The sequence below is a fragment of the Psittacula echo genome (genome assembly GCF_963264785.1).
Source record: "Psittacula echo genome assembly, chromosome: 2".
Lineage (NCBI taxonomy): Eukaryota > Metazoa > Chordata > Aves > Psittaciformes > Psittacidae > Psittacula > Psittacula echo.
In genome coordinates this window covers 73,837,735-73,856,270 of record NC_137737.1, presented here as the reverse complement: position 1 = coordinate 73,856,270, position 18,536 = coordinate 73,837,735, and the positions used below count along the sequence as shown (strand labels likewise).

Genomic DNA, 18,536 nt, shown 5'->3' with positions numbered 1-18,536 from the left:
TCAAACCCCTGGAGGAACTCAGTAAGTAAACAGGATTAGTTGCAGATATGAGCCCACTAAAGTGGGACACAGGTCAGGTCTTCAGACTCCAGCTCTGCTCTGTTGAAGCAGGCACTTAAGGTCTCCTGATGTTTCTCTGTCAGTAGCCACAAAAAATGTTTACTGCTGAGAAAATCACTGGAACACAATTTTTCACAAGCCCCAAAGATTTAACTTCACACTTCCGTTAAAAAAAAAGTATTTGAGTCGACATGTATCAGGGTACTGTGATTATGACGCGATGGTGCAACTGGTAACTTGAAAACGCATGTTTACAAGGCATAGGCAATTGTATTTCCAACTGCTCTCCTGTAGGGATAGCCAGGTGTCCTTCAAGAAGTTGCCATCCTGACTTCACATATGTACCATTTTGAATCGATTACTTCGTCAGTTCTTGCCAGCAGGACAGGGTGAGAGCTTTGTTCACGCTGACCTTGTCTTTCAGATCCCTCCCAGCCACCCAAAAAATGCAAGGAAAATCAACACAATTACGCAGGCTTTAGCAGCTCAAGTAACTGCCCTCGTAAGTGTAAGCAGGTAGGTCTTTGTCAGTATATTTGCTCTTCAAAGATAAAATAATCCAGCTGCATTAATTGAACGAGAACCTAACAGACTTTGGGGCTCATTAAAGTTAAGAATAACAACATGATGTGATGACAGATACAACTTGCAGAGTTTCTGAAAATAGCAGGTTAAAATGTAAATATCTTTTAATAAATAATTTTCCTGCAATGTAAAAATAAATGGTATTTCCTTTGGCAGTAATAGCTGATTTAATCTTTAGCTGGGAAGTTGTTTTGCTCATAAAATATCATTGTGCTACAGAAAAAAAAAAAATATTATTTTGTTATTCTGAAAGACTTTTGTAATCCACGATAAACTGGATGACTCTACTTATGTCCAAGATAAGCGCCAAGAGTGATGCAAGCTCCCACCAGAACCAGACTCAGGATAGTCTTCAGAGAGATCCAGGAGAAATCGAACAAAGGCCTCATATTGTTGCCATACAACTCCACGAAGGCATCCTAGAAAGGGAAATAACAGAATATCAGAATTGCAGTAACTTTTCCAGAGAGGGAAAACAACTTCTTCAAGCTCAGTGGTCACCCAGTAATCATGCCGCCCAGCAACCCCCCACCCTCTCCCAAACCTATTAAAATAGTGATTTGAGAGCTATGGTTTTGTGCAGCGCTTGTCACAAAGTTCTGCTTATTTCTTTGCAAATATTGCTGTACTTATGGTTGTGACTTCTGCTTTAGACATGCCTAGTCTAATAGAAAATATAGAGGCACCATTTTTCAATACAAGTGCCACTATTTTGGTTCCTGAATGTTGTGTATACAAGCGTACACAAAGGAGGTAAATAGACCTTCATTCTCCAAACCTTTCATTTCCACTGAACATGGGGCATCTATATTGCTGGTTGGCTTTGCTGAAAATAAGGCAGCATTTATTTGGTTTCCTTGCGATGCGCTCAGAAGACTGCATGTAGCACCCACAGATGTTTCTTCCATACGAAATAAAGCTGTTAGGCTTGTGTTACACCCCTCATGGTCTTTCACAGGTGTCACCTAAAGGTCCCATGCTTCTGCTAATCATGCCTTGGATGTGGCAGTGGTCTGGCTGTAGGGTCCATTGGGCCAACCAGCTGATACGGCAGTCCTGAGCAAGAATTGTCTTGCCATGGGATTGTCTTGTCAGTCTGACTTGCCCTCCAGCCAAGACACTCAGCTAGAGGAAGAGGAGGAGAAGCATACAGTGACGCCATGTCTCATGGCTGACCACAAATCACATGGTGTGAGGTGCAGGGGAAGTCATCTCCCTCAGCCCAGCCCCAACCACCCTGGATTTCTTCTTTGAGCTGCAGTCCTCCATGTATGGACAGCAGTTTTGTAAAGCTGCTCTGGGAAAGCCTGGAGGTGCGTGCAGGCACCAAATGGAAATGCCGTTTAAGTAGCAAAGATAAAGTTTTTGTGACGCACAAATACAGTGGGATTTGACCGGACTAATGATGAGACTGGTGATATTCTGCACGTAATGCCTTTCTTTCAGGCTGTAATTCCTAACTAACATGAAGCTTCAGAGCATTCCTGAGGCATAGATAAATCATACTGAGTGGCATGAAAGCAGTAAATAGCAAAGCTGAATGGCTTTTAAAATGTGACAGAACTGATAGCATCGTTTAAGGCAACTCTTTTGTTGTGCTCCGAAACTACCGAGATAAGCCCGTTAAAGAGCTATCTAATGTGGGGGTTTCCTTCTCTACCTTTATGACCTTGTTTTGTAATGTTACTATGCTAGGAGGTAACCTGCCTTCTAAAAATGCATACATGTTATGCTTTCCACCATGAATTAAGGAGAGAAAGGTCTCTATTATTAATACAAACCTTCCAGCCAAGTTAATTTGCCATAAATTGTGTAGCTGAACTAGCCTCCATCATCTGCCATCTCCAGTTACTGTCAGAATAGGAGCGTTTGTGGTTTTACCACGAGAGGGCGTGTAAGGTTTTTTAATGTTTTGCCATTTTGACTCCACTAAGGCACTGAGTGAGAGTCAAAAAAATAAGAGGCATTTGCTTCCAGAATATGTTATTGCATTACGTAATATTGCTGCACATCGTAGGCAAGAGTGGACAGCAGTAGGTAAGACTCGGTAACAGTACTGCTATAGGCTTTGGCCAACAGATTGACCTGAAAATACATCTGCCTCCTGCTATTTCTCAATGCTTCTTCCTCAAGGCAATAATTTTCAAACTTGGGTTTCCAAAGATATATTCTTAAGTGAAAGCAGCTTAACCTTTGTGGGGGAACGTTTTAATACAAACTCTTCATTCCGGAGGAAATTTGGCAACTTTTGCTTAGCTGCCTAATCTTTCAAATAGACATTTGCAAACTCTGGCCTTAATATTCTGCTGTGCTGTTGCAGAGCTGAAAAAGCATCCACAGTTTGCTGTGCGGCTCTTTGTAAAGCTGCTTTTATTTCTCCTTAAGGCTATGATGTAACACAATATCCTAAAATGTTACAGACTGGGCTAAATCCTGTTGTCGCCAGTGCAGACTCACTGCCTTCCACAGGAGCTTTGTCTGTATAGGGAGTTCAAGATCAGGCCTTATGAAAATACAACAGGGGTAAAGTTCAACAGTTGGTCATATTATTATGGGGAGAAAAGAGAGGAAATGAAAAAAAACAAGCCCAAAACCATGGAAATGCAAGTCATGTGAATACATTTTAACATTACGATTTTCATGGTTTCTTTCTGTGGGAAGGTCTCACTTCTGTATATTCAGGAAAGCTGACGCATACACAGTATCAATACCAAAATGAGCACATTTTGTGCTTCCCTTCTATCCCAGTTTAGGAGCATTCCTCCCAGTCTGTCTGGGAGGCTATTTCTAATGATCTGGTAGAGCTCCTGGTATGGGTATGAAAATGGACAGAGGGTTATAGTAAAAGTCGAAGACAAGGCAAAAGTACGGTATAACCTACGGCTCAAAAGAGGAATGTTAACAAAAACTGTGCAGCATGCAGTACTTTTCTGCATGAGAGTATTACAACAATAACATGAACCCAACCTAATGGTGTCTGCACTATATATTACAAGTAGCTCTTTATGATCGTTCCCCCTCCCCTTCTCAAACATCCTGATTAGGCCTATTTCCGAAGCTTGTTTGAACAGCCTGTCACTATTTGTTTAAGTTTCAAACCTGTTTTAAATAAACACATGTCCATTTTATGTACTAAAACAAGGAGAGGGGGGAGGGAAGTATGACCCCTTGCTGAAAACTATTTTAGCACAAAGAGAACCCTAAACAGAATCTCAACTGTTTCATAAGGTTTCTCTCCTTCTGTAAACCCATGTATTTGTCACTGGATTTTTGTCGCCTGAAATGGTCTGTTTTAAATAAGAGAATCTCCGCTAAAATAAATAAGATTAGGAAAATTGCTTGAAACACTTGATGTCCTCTGAAGAGCACTCTTTATAATGAAAGCAAGGGTCCCCTTGGCAAATAGACCGAGGCAGGTTCTGGCTTAGTCAACCTTTCTTACATAAGTCTTACATAACTGGAAAGAAAATGGTTGCAGGCCTTGCTTTTAAGACCTTCAAAATTTAATGGAAAGTTATATCCTGGATATAAAATTCTATCAGGGCAGTTAAAATTATATGGAAAAGAACTCGTCATTCAGCTCTGTCAGTTTTTAAAAAGTCATTTCTTAAGAAGCTTTTATTAAGTCAAATCAGTCCATTGCTGGTTTACTATACAACTTTACACTGACTGTTTCTGAGAAGCAAGGAAAGTGGCAGCAGGGAAGGGAAAGACGCTCTGCCTAAGCTCCTTTTAGCACCAAAGCACCTGAGATGCCTGTCTTTGCCTACCTAGGCTTGATCGTCAGGCCAGGAAGATTGCCCCGAGGTCACTCTTTGCTGTCCTCTTGCCTGTTTGAACTATATGCAGGGAGGACATAGCATTTTCCTGGCCAGAGTTCCTGGGACTTGCAGGAAGCCCAGAGCAAAAATTACCCTTGGAGGAGTAATGGGGCAGTCTCAAAAAAAAAAAAAAGCATCCACATCACACTATCCTGGTCTTTCACTGGCCCAAATTTGGCAGCTCTGATCCAAGAAACAAATGTCATTTTTAATTACATGGACATTATTTGCTTGTGCTCTCAGCCGAGTTTGTTCCGTCTCAGTCATTTTCCAGCTCAGCCTTCACCCCTGCTCGAGAGGCAAGGCATAGCTTCTCGTCCACAGAGAAGTACGTACTTCCCATAGGCTGAGCCCAGTGAAGCATTACGGATCTTATGTCTCCTTACTGAAGATACAGAGGGAGAAGGCAGTTTCAGCCTGGCTCTTCTGACTGAGGGGGGCAGTGGGGAGAGCAAACATGAGGAAGTAAAGGCTTCCTTTTTCTACCTGAATCAAACAGCTGGTGAGGAAGTGACTTTATTTCCCTCGTTATCATTGGGTTGGCAGGATATCCTCTTGAGCCACATTGTATTGAATGAAGAGCCAGTGAGACTTCCATTTTACTGAACGGCAATTGCCTTGCAGCTATTTTACGCTGCTTTCTCTGTGACTCCAAAACAAACAAACAAACACACACTAGCTCTCGGCTTTTGAAGAAACTTGCACAGGTCTGAACAAGGCACCTTTGCTACCCGGAGTGGGAATGGCATTTGTGCCAATGCCAAGGTTTAGCAGCTGAATGACTTCCAAAACTCTTGCCTGCATACAAATGACATAAATCCTCATAAAAGCTTTCGTTCCTGAATGGTAACTCATTTCAGAAAGAGCTTGGGGAGGGAAGGAGGGAGAAGACAGAGCTGGTTAAGTAATCCCATGTTTTCTATGCAGCGAAACCTCATTAAAATGTCATTATGAAGCTAAAGAGAAAAGTTCTTGGAACATAAAATGTAGGCAATCTGTAGCTGTTCTTTTCCCAAAGAGTTTATGGGTCTTTCACACAAGTCTAAGTCATGAGTACATGCAAATCAGGATAGCTCAGGCCTTGACTGTGGTGTGCCAAGGTGTGGTGTTTCACGAGGTCGGTATCTTTAGAGAGGCCGATATCACTTTACACTGGGGAGTGCCAACATGCTGGCAGTCCTGCCAGGTGCACGTTATCGAATTATAATGGGAAGGAAAAGAAGGTGTCACCACACAAACCCTGCTGACCATGGGCAGAGAACCTGCCCAGGGAGTGGCTTCAGCATGCACACCCCTCATCAAATCCCCATCCCAAATATTTCTTTTCCTCCTTCTCTTTTGCCTGCGGTAGAAATGGCTTCTGACTTCAGACAAGATCAGTTTTCACCACAGTGGTCTTACCAAACTTCTCTGTTCCTTGTCCTTGCTGTCTATTTGTATAAACTCTTGCATGGGTGAGCCTGTAATCTTGGGGGCATATCCTGCAGAACCTAGTCTTGCCAGGCTCACACTGAAGTCTGTGTGCATTGAAATCAGTGGAAATATTATTTGCATAAGGCTGACTAAACATGGCACTCAGATGGAGACATCTAAGGATCAAGGACTAATCATGGTTAGGTTTGTTCGTGAAAACTGATGCATATGCTTAGCAATACATAAATGTGAGTGGTTATAGTAACTATTCCTCTTGTCCACGCTCCTAGAAGAGTGAACCTGCTGGAAAGCAGATTTCTTCCAGACCTCTGTGCCATGAAGCACAAACCCAGGGTTTGGGTAATGGTCACGACATAGAATCATAGAATCATAGAAGAGTTAGGGTTGGAAAGGACCTTAAGATCATCTAGTTCCAACCCCCCTGCCATGGGCAGGGACACCCCACACTAAACCATATCACCCAAGGCCTCATCCAACCTGGCCTTGAACACCGCCAAGGATGGAGCATTCACAGCCTCCCTGGGCAACCCATTCCAGTGCCTCACCACCCTCTCAGTAAAGAATTTCTTCCTTATATCCAATCTAAACTTCCCCTGTTTAAGTTTGAACCCGTTACCCCTTGTCCTGTCACTACAGTCCCTGATGAATAGTCCCTCCCCAGCATCCTTGTAGGCCCCCTTCAGACACTGGAAGGCTGCTATGAGGTCTCCACGCAGCCTTCTCTTCTCCAGGCTGAACAGCCCCAACTTTCTCAGCCTGTCTCCATAAACACATGATTTGTAAGGTGTTGATCATTCAGCTTGCATAGAGACCCATGCCGTGTTCAGACTAGGCTACATTCTTGTTAAACCAAGTCAGCCTGAGAAATGTTTCAGCAATTTAGTCTTGGCGTCTCTACTTAATTCAGTTAGACATGGCTCTGCAATATGCAAAAGACCAGATCGAGTGGAGGCTGACCTGTTTTCTTATTCCTGGAAAGGCCCACACTAAAATGAGGTATTTCTGGCATCAGCATAATGCCTGTAATGTCACTACAGCAGCTAGCTGGTGGTATTTAAGGGGTGCCGCTTTTGAGGAAGCGGTATTAGCATTAATGAGAAAAAGAAGGTGGGAAAGCCTTCTGGACAAAATCCTTGATGTTCAAACAATGTGGTCCAAGCTGCTCTACTTGATCCTTCACAATTTTCTTTTCAGATCTTTTGTGGGTTGAAAATCCTATTCAATTAATTTGCTATTTGTTTGCACCAATATTTAGCAGTCTTAGTTTTATTTGCCGAAGGTACCCTACTTGGGTAGAGTGCCAGAAGCTGTGTGTAACTCCTACCTAGAAAACAAATGTGTCCCTGCACATATTTGCATGACTCTCAGTTGCACTGAGAACTATTCAGTTTGAGACTACCTTCTTCTTGTTCTACTCAGATTTATCAAACCTGTTCTAGAGAGTTTTCGTTCACATGCAACAGTAAACTTGGGAAACACCGATTTGTGGATCACTTTGGAGGACAGAACAAGTGTCGATGAGTTGCCGTGGGGACTCATCTCATGCTGTAACATCACTCTTACACCTGCATCCTGAAAAGAAGCTAGATGCATTAGGACCCTTGCCAAACCTTCAGAATGACTTCAGCATGAAAACAATGACAAAAAGGGTCTTCATGACAACAGATACATGTTCCTCTCAAAATCTTGTCTAAACTCTTCATCTTACTCATAACTTACTTCCAATATGAGTCCTCTTATACTGGAAACAGCCTACCTAATTTAAAAGTCCAAATGTGAAGATGTGGCTGCAGCAGATACATTGGTAGTAGAGGGAAATGTGAACACATCCCCCGTTATGTTCCCTGCCTGCTCCAGCTGCCCATGCTGTTCTTGGGCTGCTGCAAAAAGAGTTAAATCACGTAACCGCCTCAGAAATGGGAACCGAAAGTAGCTGCTTGTAGAAATGCTCAAAGTGCTGTGGCAGTGTTTGTCATCGAGGCCATGGAGGGTTTTATTTAACAAGTGTGTCCAGCTGTGCTGTGCTGGAGGCACAGGTATCAGCAAAGGTAGTGAGAGGAAAGCAAGACAGCAAGGCTGTCAGTCTGGTGAGGAGGGCCTGGCTTGGGGTGGCCCCAGCCAGAAAAGCCAGAGTGTGCATGCAAACAAAAAGGGTAAAATCAAACCAGTCTGAGCAGGTTGGCCCATTGGCTGAGCCACGAGGGAGCAGTCATGCATTTTTCTGCTTCTTGTTTTAACATCCCTCAGGGAAACACTCGATCCCGTGTTTGTTGTCTCAACACTCCATTCTGATCCAAATCCCTTTGGCTTGACTAACTCGTGCTCAGCATTGAGCAAGAGTAACACAAAGCTGGGGCGGCTGTCTTGGCGGTCCTTGGTGCAGGTCACACAGAGCCACCAGCACCTTCTGCTGATGTGCCACCCACTCCTCACGTGGCTTGAAGCAGGCTCTCGTTTATTTCTATATCTCGTGACAATCAACTGATTTACAGGGCCGATGGGATGACACAGCTAACACTATGATAAAGTAACCTCATGATAAATCTGCAATTTAACGAGTAAGTGCAAAAAAAGCTTGTGCTGTAACTTCAATGGACAGTTACACTTCTACCAGCAGCCACCTGGAAAATATGAATTTGCGCATGTGTTTTCTTTGGCAGCCTACACCTCATTAGCAGCCCAAACCACTTCTGCTCACCTGTAAAAGCCTTATTTGAGGCAGAGAAGAGGCAGCATTTTTTGGTCATTGCTTTCTCTTGCCATTTCCCAAATCAGCCCTTGGGTGGTGTAATCCACTGGGAATGGTGTCAGTAGCGTTCAAGACCAGGTTGACAGAGTTTTGGGCGATATGATCTAGTGTGAGGAGTGCCTGCCCGTGGCAGGGGATTGGAAATAGATGATCTTAAGGTCCTTTCCAACTCAAACCATTCTATGATTTTATGATTAGCTGTAGGGGAGGCAGACATGTCCTGGCAGTCAAGCAGCCTGACAGAGCAAGCTGCATGTGCCCCTCTTCCAACACAGTGGACACACAAGAGGTGGCCTCTCAGTGGCTTGCTCCCTGTTTTCATCATTTCACAGCTAAGTGATAATGGGAAATTAAAATAAGAGGAAGTTCCTGGTCTGCATCTGTTCAGAAGAGATTGGTTGTGGTTCGGACGCCTCCCCTCCACTCCTCCTTCTTGTCCTTTCTGTCCTGTTCAACACTTGCACAAAAGCGCAAGAACCAGGAGACAAATGGACGGTGAAGGAGTGGGAAGAGGAATGATGAGAGTCTGCACAGACTGAGGCAAGTGGGAATTTAGACAAAAGGAATTGTCTAAATAGGACATGCAAAAATTGCCTGTTGCCACATAAGCTGAATCCTACTGCAAAGCCAGGATAGCTTTATGAGTAGCCTTGCCTTCTGGGGGCTCATAGGTTAAGGTTGGCTGGTAAATCTTGAATTTCTGGGTTCATCCAGAAAGTCCTTTGGCAAATGTTATCAGGTAAAACTAACAGAGACCATATGAAAAAACAAGGAACAGTCATAATGTAAGAATACAAAGAATACAATTCATAAAGATTTGGAAGGACTTTGTTTTGTTATTCAAAACAGCTCAAATTCATTTGCATACACAGTTGTAATCCATTAACTATGACCTTAGATTTATTCAAATGCCACCACACAAACCCAAAGGATGAAGACTTCGTAAAATGCAAGCCACTTCTGCCCCTCCACCTTCAAAACCAATACCAAAAGAAACAACAGGCATCCTACAGAAGTGGGATCTTCTCCCATCCAAAAGCAAGTACCACCGGGATGTCTGAAAGCAACATACCTCCTACCCTTATGTATAATTTAATTCCCCTGTAAAAAGAAATTATACAAGACACAGCACAAATTCTGTGTTTCCTTTTAGCAGGAAGCTTTAAACTGAAAAATGTTACAGACTAGTAAGCAGGAGAAAAAGGGTTATTCTGTTGTTCAGGAGCTTTGCTGGTGTCACTGTTCTAGCCAAATCTCTCGACGGACATATGGCTTATACCAGCTTCAGGAGTGTGCCAGCATGGTTGAAGTACCTCCCAAACAATGTGAGTTATACTGGCAAAAGGTCTCCTCTTTGGTGTAAGTCTACGTAAGTCTACATAGTGGGGAAGGGAATAATGCCAAAATAGTTATCTTTGTAGACTAGGGATGTGATTTTTTCCCCATGAGATAGTTATGCTGGCCAGACTTTTGTCATGTAGACCCTAGGAACTTTTATTTGCAAAATAAGACTGTAATTTATTTTAACCAGATGTTCAGCACTGATCTGTGTCTGTGCATTCACAGTGCACTCCAAGTAATTTTTACTGTGGAAGACATATACCTTGGACACCGGTAAGATGTTAAAAATATAGCACTGAAACTTAAAGGCTGTGGTGGGCTTTTCTTTCCTTTTGGTGGTGATGGGTAATTCCCAATGAAGTAAGCTGGTGTTCTGGGTACTGAGTTTTGCTCCCATCGATCGGATCTCCTACATGTCCTGTCTCAGCTCTCCCAGCTATCAGATGTTCACATCAGTTGCTGGAGCAAGTCGTGCAGTTCCTTACAACCCATTGGCTGCTGGGAGCTCAGGGTGAGAGCTGGGGTGAGCAGGATCTCTCTTTATTTTTTTCAGTAAAGAGCAGAAGCTATCAGTGAAAAAACCAGATGTGTCTGGTGTTCTTCAGATGATGCAGAGGCTGGTTCTGCTACAGCAGAATGATCAGCAGAGTGGTCACATAGCTGTCACTGGAGCCTGATGTACCTATCACTGTCAACAAGTTACACGTACACAGTTTTGGGAGCAGCTGAAATACAGCTTAGCCTGCATTCCTATGGCCAGTCATTCAAAGCAGAAACTGAAGGATTTGGTTAACTGCTGCTTTTTCTTTTTTTTTTTTCATAAGCCTGCATGTCCTTGCAGATCATTCACAAAGGCCTGAGCATTTCTGTTTCCTGTTGACATCCTTTGAAAGGGAGAATGCCAATGGAAATTGGATCTTTTAATGAACGCTTTCTGTGGGCAGCAAGTCAGATGAAAATACACGAAGGATTTAAATCTATCATTGTGACCTTGAACTAACAGCATGAGGAAGGATAAGGCTGTTAACTTAGGCAGGAGAGATTGGTAATTACTTCATGTGTTGGTGTTTCCAAGTGAGTAGGAATTCATGCAAAATTTCAGATATTCAAAGGAAACAATAAAAACAAAATTTGGAATATCAGCCAAGAAAAAAAATAAATGCATTACCTATGAAATCAGTTTTGAAAGCTTTCCCACTTTCTAAAATAAATAAGACCCTGCAGATTGGAAACTGCAGATCAAAATTTATATATAAGTTCCTAAACTTCATAATTTACTATTTTCAATACTTCTCAGTGCAGGTGGGTCCACACAGCAGAATGCAGTTCTATGGACAGGAAGAGAGAGTTGACCTTGCACCGAACAAGCCAGTTCAGGGGCAGGTATAGGGCTGCAACCACTTGTAGGTATATTAGAATCCTACTCCAGGTGGGCTAATTATTCCTGCTGTGAAAACAGCGCAACCACTGTTAAAGGACACTTCAAATATCTCTGTGCAGTGCTGTGCTGTGCCTTGTAGATGTGCCCTGTGGCACTACTGGAGAAAAAATTATGGATCTGGCTGTGCACGGAGTCTTACAGCACTGCCTTCCCTGTACAGCAATGTGTGCTGTGACTCTTGTGCCAGCAGCTGCTGCTGAAAGGCCAGTCTCTCTTGCCCAGTCACTTCAAAGTAGTCTCAAGAATTTCATTAAAGCATTACTCTGCAATTAAAGACCTACCCTTGCTTAAAATCCAGAGGATGTGATTAGAAGAGCTAAGGGATTCACATGTTGTAGAAGGAGAATGACTAAATCTGGAAGTAGGTACAGCAATCATCTAGAGGATGACCACAAATAACTCCTGTGTGCAATGACTTCCTGGGTCTCTCTTTGGGTGATGACCTGTGCCCATTTTGATGCACTTTTCATGGGAATTTTGCCATTGCTGTCATCATGATACAAGCATTCATCCCCAGGTCTTTCTTCATCAATATCTGCTGCTTCTACCCCTGAGTGGGAAGGCACAGGGATGGTTTCCATCAGCGTTTTATGAACAGGGGCTTCCTGCCACAGGGAATTCTTTCCAGCAATTCTCTCTTCCAGCAATTTATGGCTGGAACCTAATGCATAAGTGACATAACCCACCCATGAAAGCAGCCTTCAGAACCTCCTATAATCAACTGTTGCTGCTATAAGTTTAAACAAATCCAGGAAATCACATGCAAAATTCTGTCTGTTTTGGTATCTAATCTTCTTCTATCTAGGTTCTTATACCACACACATTGCTGTGGTATCTGAGCATCTTGGTGCCTGGATGCAATTCAGTTAAACCCTTTTCAAGCTAGCAGTCTAAGCTGCAGTCCTAACACTTCTCCTACATGCAGCCAACTGTTTTGCTATGAGCAAACTGTGAAGAAGCTTCTTCAAAGGCTCCCTGAATGTACCAGCTTCTCTTGTCTTATTTTCCCAGATAATGTAAAGTTGGGAAACCTGCCAAGCATCACACTAAACCAAAAGAGACATTCAAATTGCAGTGAGTACAAGAGCCAAGGGAGCCCAGCCTGCCAGAATGTTATTGTAGCATTCTCAAGAAGCTCACGGCATTAAGACTTCATTTTGTTGTGTGCCTGTCTGTCTAGAAGATGCTTCACTGGAGGCCAGAAAGTCATTGCTTCCTCAATATTAAATACAAGTGTCTTAGCCAACTAGAAACCATTTGTTAGTTTCAAACTTTCAAGTCAGTTTTCTTTAAGATTTGAGGCATTTGATCTTGCAGTTGCTGTTGCTTGAAACAGAACTTCTGCTTTCAAGAAGATTGTAGATACACTCTTTTCTGATGACCATACAATCAAAGCAAGGCCACAGACAGGGAACAGAAGTCAAAAAGGTGTTGAAAAGAAGCTGTATTATTTCTGAATGAGAAATACTAGATATGGGCTTGACTGATTAAAGCCCAAGAAAGAGAAAAGAAAAAGATCAGAACTTATCTACGCTTTAACAGTAAAGTGGCAATCCTCCCCCCAGGAGGAACCATTTATACCATCTTTTGGTATCATATCAAAGTGTATTCTGACTCATTAACTGAAATACGTTGTGCTGGTGGAAGACAGTTATATCAGCAAGATTTTGTCTACAGAAGGGTTTGTAGCAGTATAATTTATATCCATTGAAAAAGTCAAATGCACAGCCAACACGGGTGTATAGTGGAATGTAAACCAGGCATAAAACATGGGGGGAAATTCTCAGTCTGATGTTTTGGGCTAAAATGTGTTTGATTTTTACAAAATTGTGTTTTAAAAGTTCCTGCATGTCTATATAGACAGCAGTTAAACCAAACCAAACAAAAAACAATCTAGAGCGACACAAGCATCAAGACACTAAAAGAAAACTAAAGGCCATCTCTTTTTTTGGCTATTTATTTCCAAAGCTTCGATCATAGAGCTGGAAGGAAGGGGAAGAAGTTGAAGTCTGTGATCACAGCATTAAGTTGATTTGACTATTAGAAAACTTTAATTTAAATGTTCCCCAAGGGGATTCTGGTATTTATTTCCTTATTTACTTCTTGAGCTTATTTAATGCTTTGACCTGAAGGAAGAAGAATTTGCACAAGCAAGAGGATTAAAGGTTCAAATTAAAGATGAAACAAATCTATTGATTCATTAAAGCCCTATGTCCTCAGTGTCAACAGTAATACCATCATATATTCAACTGTTAATATGCTTGAAGTGAAAAAAGAAGTAAATTTTCAGCATAGGTGACAGATGGCTTTTGATTGGAAAAAATACACTGCTCCTTTGCATCCTTTTTCTGTCCCATCCAAATGGCCTTCCTATGTAAGGTAACAACCATGGGAGGGTTAATGAGTCTCTTCTCGTGCCTGCCTGACCCTGTTCTCCAGCTATTCCTTGCTGTGATTCCTTCTCTCTATGGGTGTGCAACCTTCTTTCATTCATTACTTTTGTTATCACTATTCACACATTCAGTACTACCTTGCACAGTGTGTACACAAGTTATGCCTTTCCTTGCCAGCATATTGCTTATTCCTGTCTATTAAGTTGAAGTTAGTGGAGACAAATACGTGATTGTCATCGTGCCAGCTAATCGTTCTTGAGCTGTGGTCCCAGCAGGTTTTAACTGCAGCTGGCTGCCACAATGCTGAGTGCAGCCTAGGTGGATGTAATTGCCAAGTCACTGTGGGCATTCTGCCAAGGGGACTCTTCAAGGTTGTGTTGTGACACAGTGGTAGCTTGCAGTGAAGACCAGGCCTGCCTAGCATTCGATGAGACTATAATACCCAGTTTGTGTCTCAAATAAACCTAAGATGAGGTGGTGTTCCTCTAGAAGCAAGCAGGGTTAGGTAGGAGCATTTGAAACAAGACTTAGTACAAACTTAGTACAAACACCAGTTGTGTCTGTTTTGCTGTGGAGCCAACACAAAACCATGCTTGGAAAGTGGAGATACCTGGGCAATGTATCAATGAATCAATGTATCAATGAATCCTGCTCAATGAATCCTAATATGTGGAAAGTGCATGGTGTCTATGTGCTTTATCAAGAAGGTGGTAGCTGGTGAGCCACATGAGAAGCTCTCTGAAAGCTTTCACATTCCCGGGAGGAAAAGCAGCTCATAAAGTTGTGTTTAGTACTTCACCTCTGGCCAAATTTTAAGGGTAGATTTAGGAAGAGAAACATGAACTTGCTCTTTGTTGAATTTCTTAGATATTAAAATACGTACTTATGTTACAGTTTTTAAAAAAATGAAACAGCATCCCCTTGAAAAGATAAAAGGTATGACCCGTGAACACAGGAGCTGTTGTACTGAATTAGCCTTGTGGCCTACCCACCTAGACGTTGAGAGTTAGCGAATCAGCTACAATCAGTTTGTGATTAATACCTGAGTTAAGACTAGTTTCTTCCTTTTGTGTGTCACTTTTCCAAGATGCTGTCACATCAACTGTCAAGAAATCTCTCCTCTAATCTGTGCACCTCCTGATCTATTTGGCCAAGCATAGGGGAGTATCCAAAGTCCCTATTGCGACTATTTTGTTAATAGTTTTTTTGAGTTCGACACTGCTCACTCCATTTCCATTTCTTAACCTGGATATTAGCACCAAAGATCTGCTAATGTCTTTATTTTCCAAAAGTTGTTAAAATGCTTTAGAATTTCTACTTTAGCATTTATTTATTTGTCTTCAGAGATTCAGTTTCATAGTCCTTCCCACTTAAAAGTTCAGCTAAATAATGTTCATGTCATTATTCTACACAGTGGTATCTCCCCTGCCTCTGTGGCCAATCTTTCTTTGCTGAATAGTTTCTGTTGTTTCATTACATTTCCCTACCACCTATTATTATCGAAATCATCCTGCACAGCAAAATACTCTGTTTTTCTCTTGCTTTTAAGCTTGTTACATTTGTCTAAATACTTACACTTATTCAACTCCTTTTCCTGATACCTTCCCAGTTTTACTGAGTTCCCTTTTACGCATTTACCAAAATTATGACTCTCTGATGGTCGTAATTGGCATCATGTTCTCTGAATTCACAAGATGCTGCCATATATACAGATGTCTTTAATAGACATATCTGACTAATATGTTCCCCAGATCCTCATAACTTCTGGCTTATTTGCAGGATCTACTTCTGTTCTGGTCCTCTCCATTTTCTAGCCTCTCATTTCCCCTGAAGGTTTCTTCACTCTCTATCTAACAAACTAAAACGCCTTCTTGAACAGTCTTTTCTGGCGACACTCAGAACTGGCATAGATCTCACTGCCTCATCAGGCTTGCATATGAAGCAGGGAATAACTGAGTCAAAACCATTAGCCTTGTCTCAGACCCAAAGTTTTCTATCTAGCCAAATGATGTTAGTTCCCAGACAGTCTCTCTTACTTACTGGTAAGAAAAGCTCATCCCGTGTCTCATGACATCCATTGTTTTGGCTGCAACTAAGAAGTTTGCTGAGTTCATGTTCCTCACAACTGCATTCCTGGAGATAACAGGGTTATTTATCTCCCCAGTCTCATTCTGACCGGTAGCAAAAGCCATCTTCAGTTGCAAAGAATCGCATTTTCTGCCAGAGAAGTGTGATCTGACCCTCCATTCTGTAACCAAGCTTCTCTTTCACCAGAAGCCTGGCTTCTTAAAACTAAGCATTGGCCAGCGTGTGCCTAAAAGCCACCATTCCCCTCCCATCTGACCTTTCAGCTTCTGAGCTTCCTCAATTTCCTACAGACATCTGCAGAATTTCAGAACATTTGAAAGTAAAGAAGCAGAAACTCTGTAAGATTGAGGGTCCTTAACAGAAGGTAAGATACTTTCAGCAGTCAGAATAAGAGTTACTATCTTTGTATCTACTTGCTTAAGTTTTAATAAAAATGGTGGGCTTTTGGTCGGGCAAATAACTGTCAGAACTGTACTGCCCAAGAAAGTTCTTTCTCATTCTCACTGTAATGTATCACATTTCCCTGAATCTTCAAAAAATATGCTTTCAAGTTAGATTCTTAAACACATGAGTAGACACCTAAATAAATAGACTGAGTTTCACAGGGGGAACCTCCTGTAGTCTGAAGTTAAGTAGGTACCAAGCATTGAAAGCCTTGGGCCAAGTAATACATTACAAAGCTAAAGTCTGAATGGAGACAGAGGAAGTTAAATTCCTGATCCCTTTTCTAAAATTTTAATATTATTCATTAATCATTATTGCATTGATAATAATTTAATTAAAATTGATGAGAATTAAAAAATCTTTCCAGAAAGTTGTATTTGAATTTTCTGCACTATTTGACAGCGATCAGAGTGGAGCAACAAGACTATAAGAACAGAAAAAACTTTTCAACAGGGAGGGCACTGGAACTAGCCATATTAGTAAGTAAGCAACTAACTGAACAAGGAGTGAGTGACTGACAGGGAGAGAGAATGTAGGGATGGAAATTCAGCACTCCCGGTCCTCAACGTGAAAGAAATAGAAGGATTTCAATTACATAAGGAAAGACAGGAAATTTAAAGCTGGTAAGAGGACATAGTTTTGCATGGGATCCACAATTAGACCATTTTATTATATAAATAATTTAAATTAGATTGCTACAGGATGCTGAGAAGGCAGTTCACCAAGCTTCAAAGAATTATTAAATATTTCTATAGTAAACAAAAGCTGCTAACAGTTATTCCAAAATAATAGTAATAGTAATAAGAGTAGGAGTAACGGTGGTAACAGCAACAATAATAATAACAATAACAATAATAACAATGGAAGCCTTACGCTTGAAGGATTAAATCAGTCTCTGAACTCATGGGATTAGTGTGAGGTCTTCAACAGGACTATGCAGGACAGGGTCAAGGATGGGAGAGAGAAGACATTATCTTATATCTGTCATTAGTGGCATTCCTTTGCCTTCATCTGAAGCAGGTGGTGCTGAGCACAGGCACAGTCTGTGCTGGGTGGATCATTATTTTGGTGAAGACAGGCAGTTTTTAATACATGCATATTAGCTGAACAGGGGAGTTTTTTTCATTGCCCTTCAGTGTTTTACAAAGATTTTTTCTAAAGTTTCTAGTGTTCATCTAACTAAGAAAGACTTTGACTGAAAAAACCCCACGGATTCCTAAAGTAAGATTTGTATAGAAATAAAAAAAAGGTAACTGTTTCCTATTTAACTAAATATAAAGCTAAATAACCTGCTAATGATGCTGAATTTTAAGCTGTGTCAGGGTACAGAATGCTACTGTTCATGTACAGCTGCCTTCACTTCTTTGTTCAGGTATAGATAATGGGACAGTTAGTTTTGGTTTTTTAATTGAATTAATTGCAGCAGGGGAGCAGGCTCTCCCAGGCTGTACTGAGGATCATCCGTTGCCACCTAGAGAGACATCCTTGCACCATGTAGGGCTGAGGTGGATGCTGGCAGAGGCCACAGAGGTAATAGGGCTGATGGCACTGGGCAGATAAGGCTGCACCAAACATCAGACAGGCAACTTGTCCTGCGGCTGCGCCCAGGAGCACAAGGGCAGTTGTAGCGCAGGTGTCCCCATGGAGGGTTACCCACAGGAGCAGGGCCCCAGACTGCCTGCCTGCACACGATGGCGCTGCAGAAGACAACAAAGCCACATTACAGTCTGCAAGGCTATATTGGTCTTCACTTCTTCTCTACTCTCCCTAGAGGACCCCTCAGTTTATTTTTATTTTTCAGCCTTCCTTGAATCTCTTTCATTTCCTCCCCTCCATAATTATACATCATTATATCATGTATTTTTGGACAGAAGTACGTGAATATTTTTAATGACATCAAGCCTTTTAAAGCTGCATTCATGGAAGAGAATACGGCATACACACCTGCAGTGCGCCACGGGTAATGTAGTGGTGTCTTTCTCACAGTCAGCCGTGCTTCCCAAACTCACTTCCCCACCCCCCAAGTACTTTCACTCATCTCTTTTCAGACCACTAAGCAACCACTGTCAATCACCCTTCACGCCTCGTCCCACCACTTTCGCTCTCAGTCATTTGCCCACTGCCATGACTCTGTCAGGAAGCACCTCACCAAACCATTGCAGACGCCCACCCTTTCTTAC

General features: G+C 42.0%; 1 protein-coding gene across 2 annotated transcripts in view; it reads right to left on the bottom strand.

Moving 5' to 3' along the window:
- Nucleotides 1-929: 929 nt before the first annotated feature.
- The window catches only part of BCL2 (BCL2 apoptosis regulator), a gene marked incomplete at both ends in the record, with an annotated part of 93,484 nt that continues 75,877 nt past the window's right edge, over nt 930-18,536 (bottom strand). Inside the window, one exon of one of the 2 annotated variants that reach the window (XM_080611444.1) lies at nt 930-1,064. In XM_080611444.1, the coding sequence (XP_080467570.1) occupies nt 930-1,064 (135 nt within the window). The remainder of the gene's footprint in view (nt 1,065-18,536) is intronic. The other variant, XM_080611443.1, reaches the window with a different exon arrangement.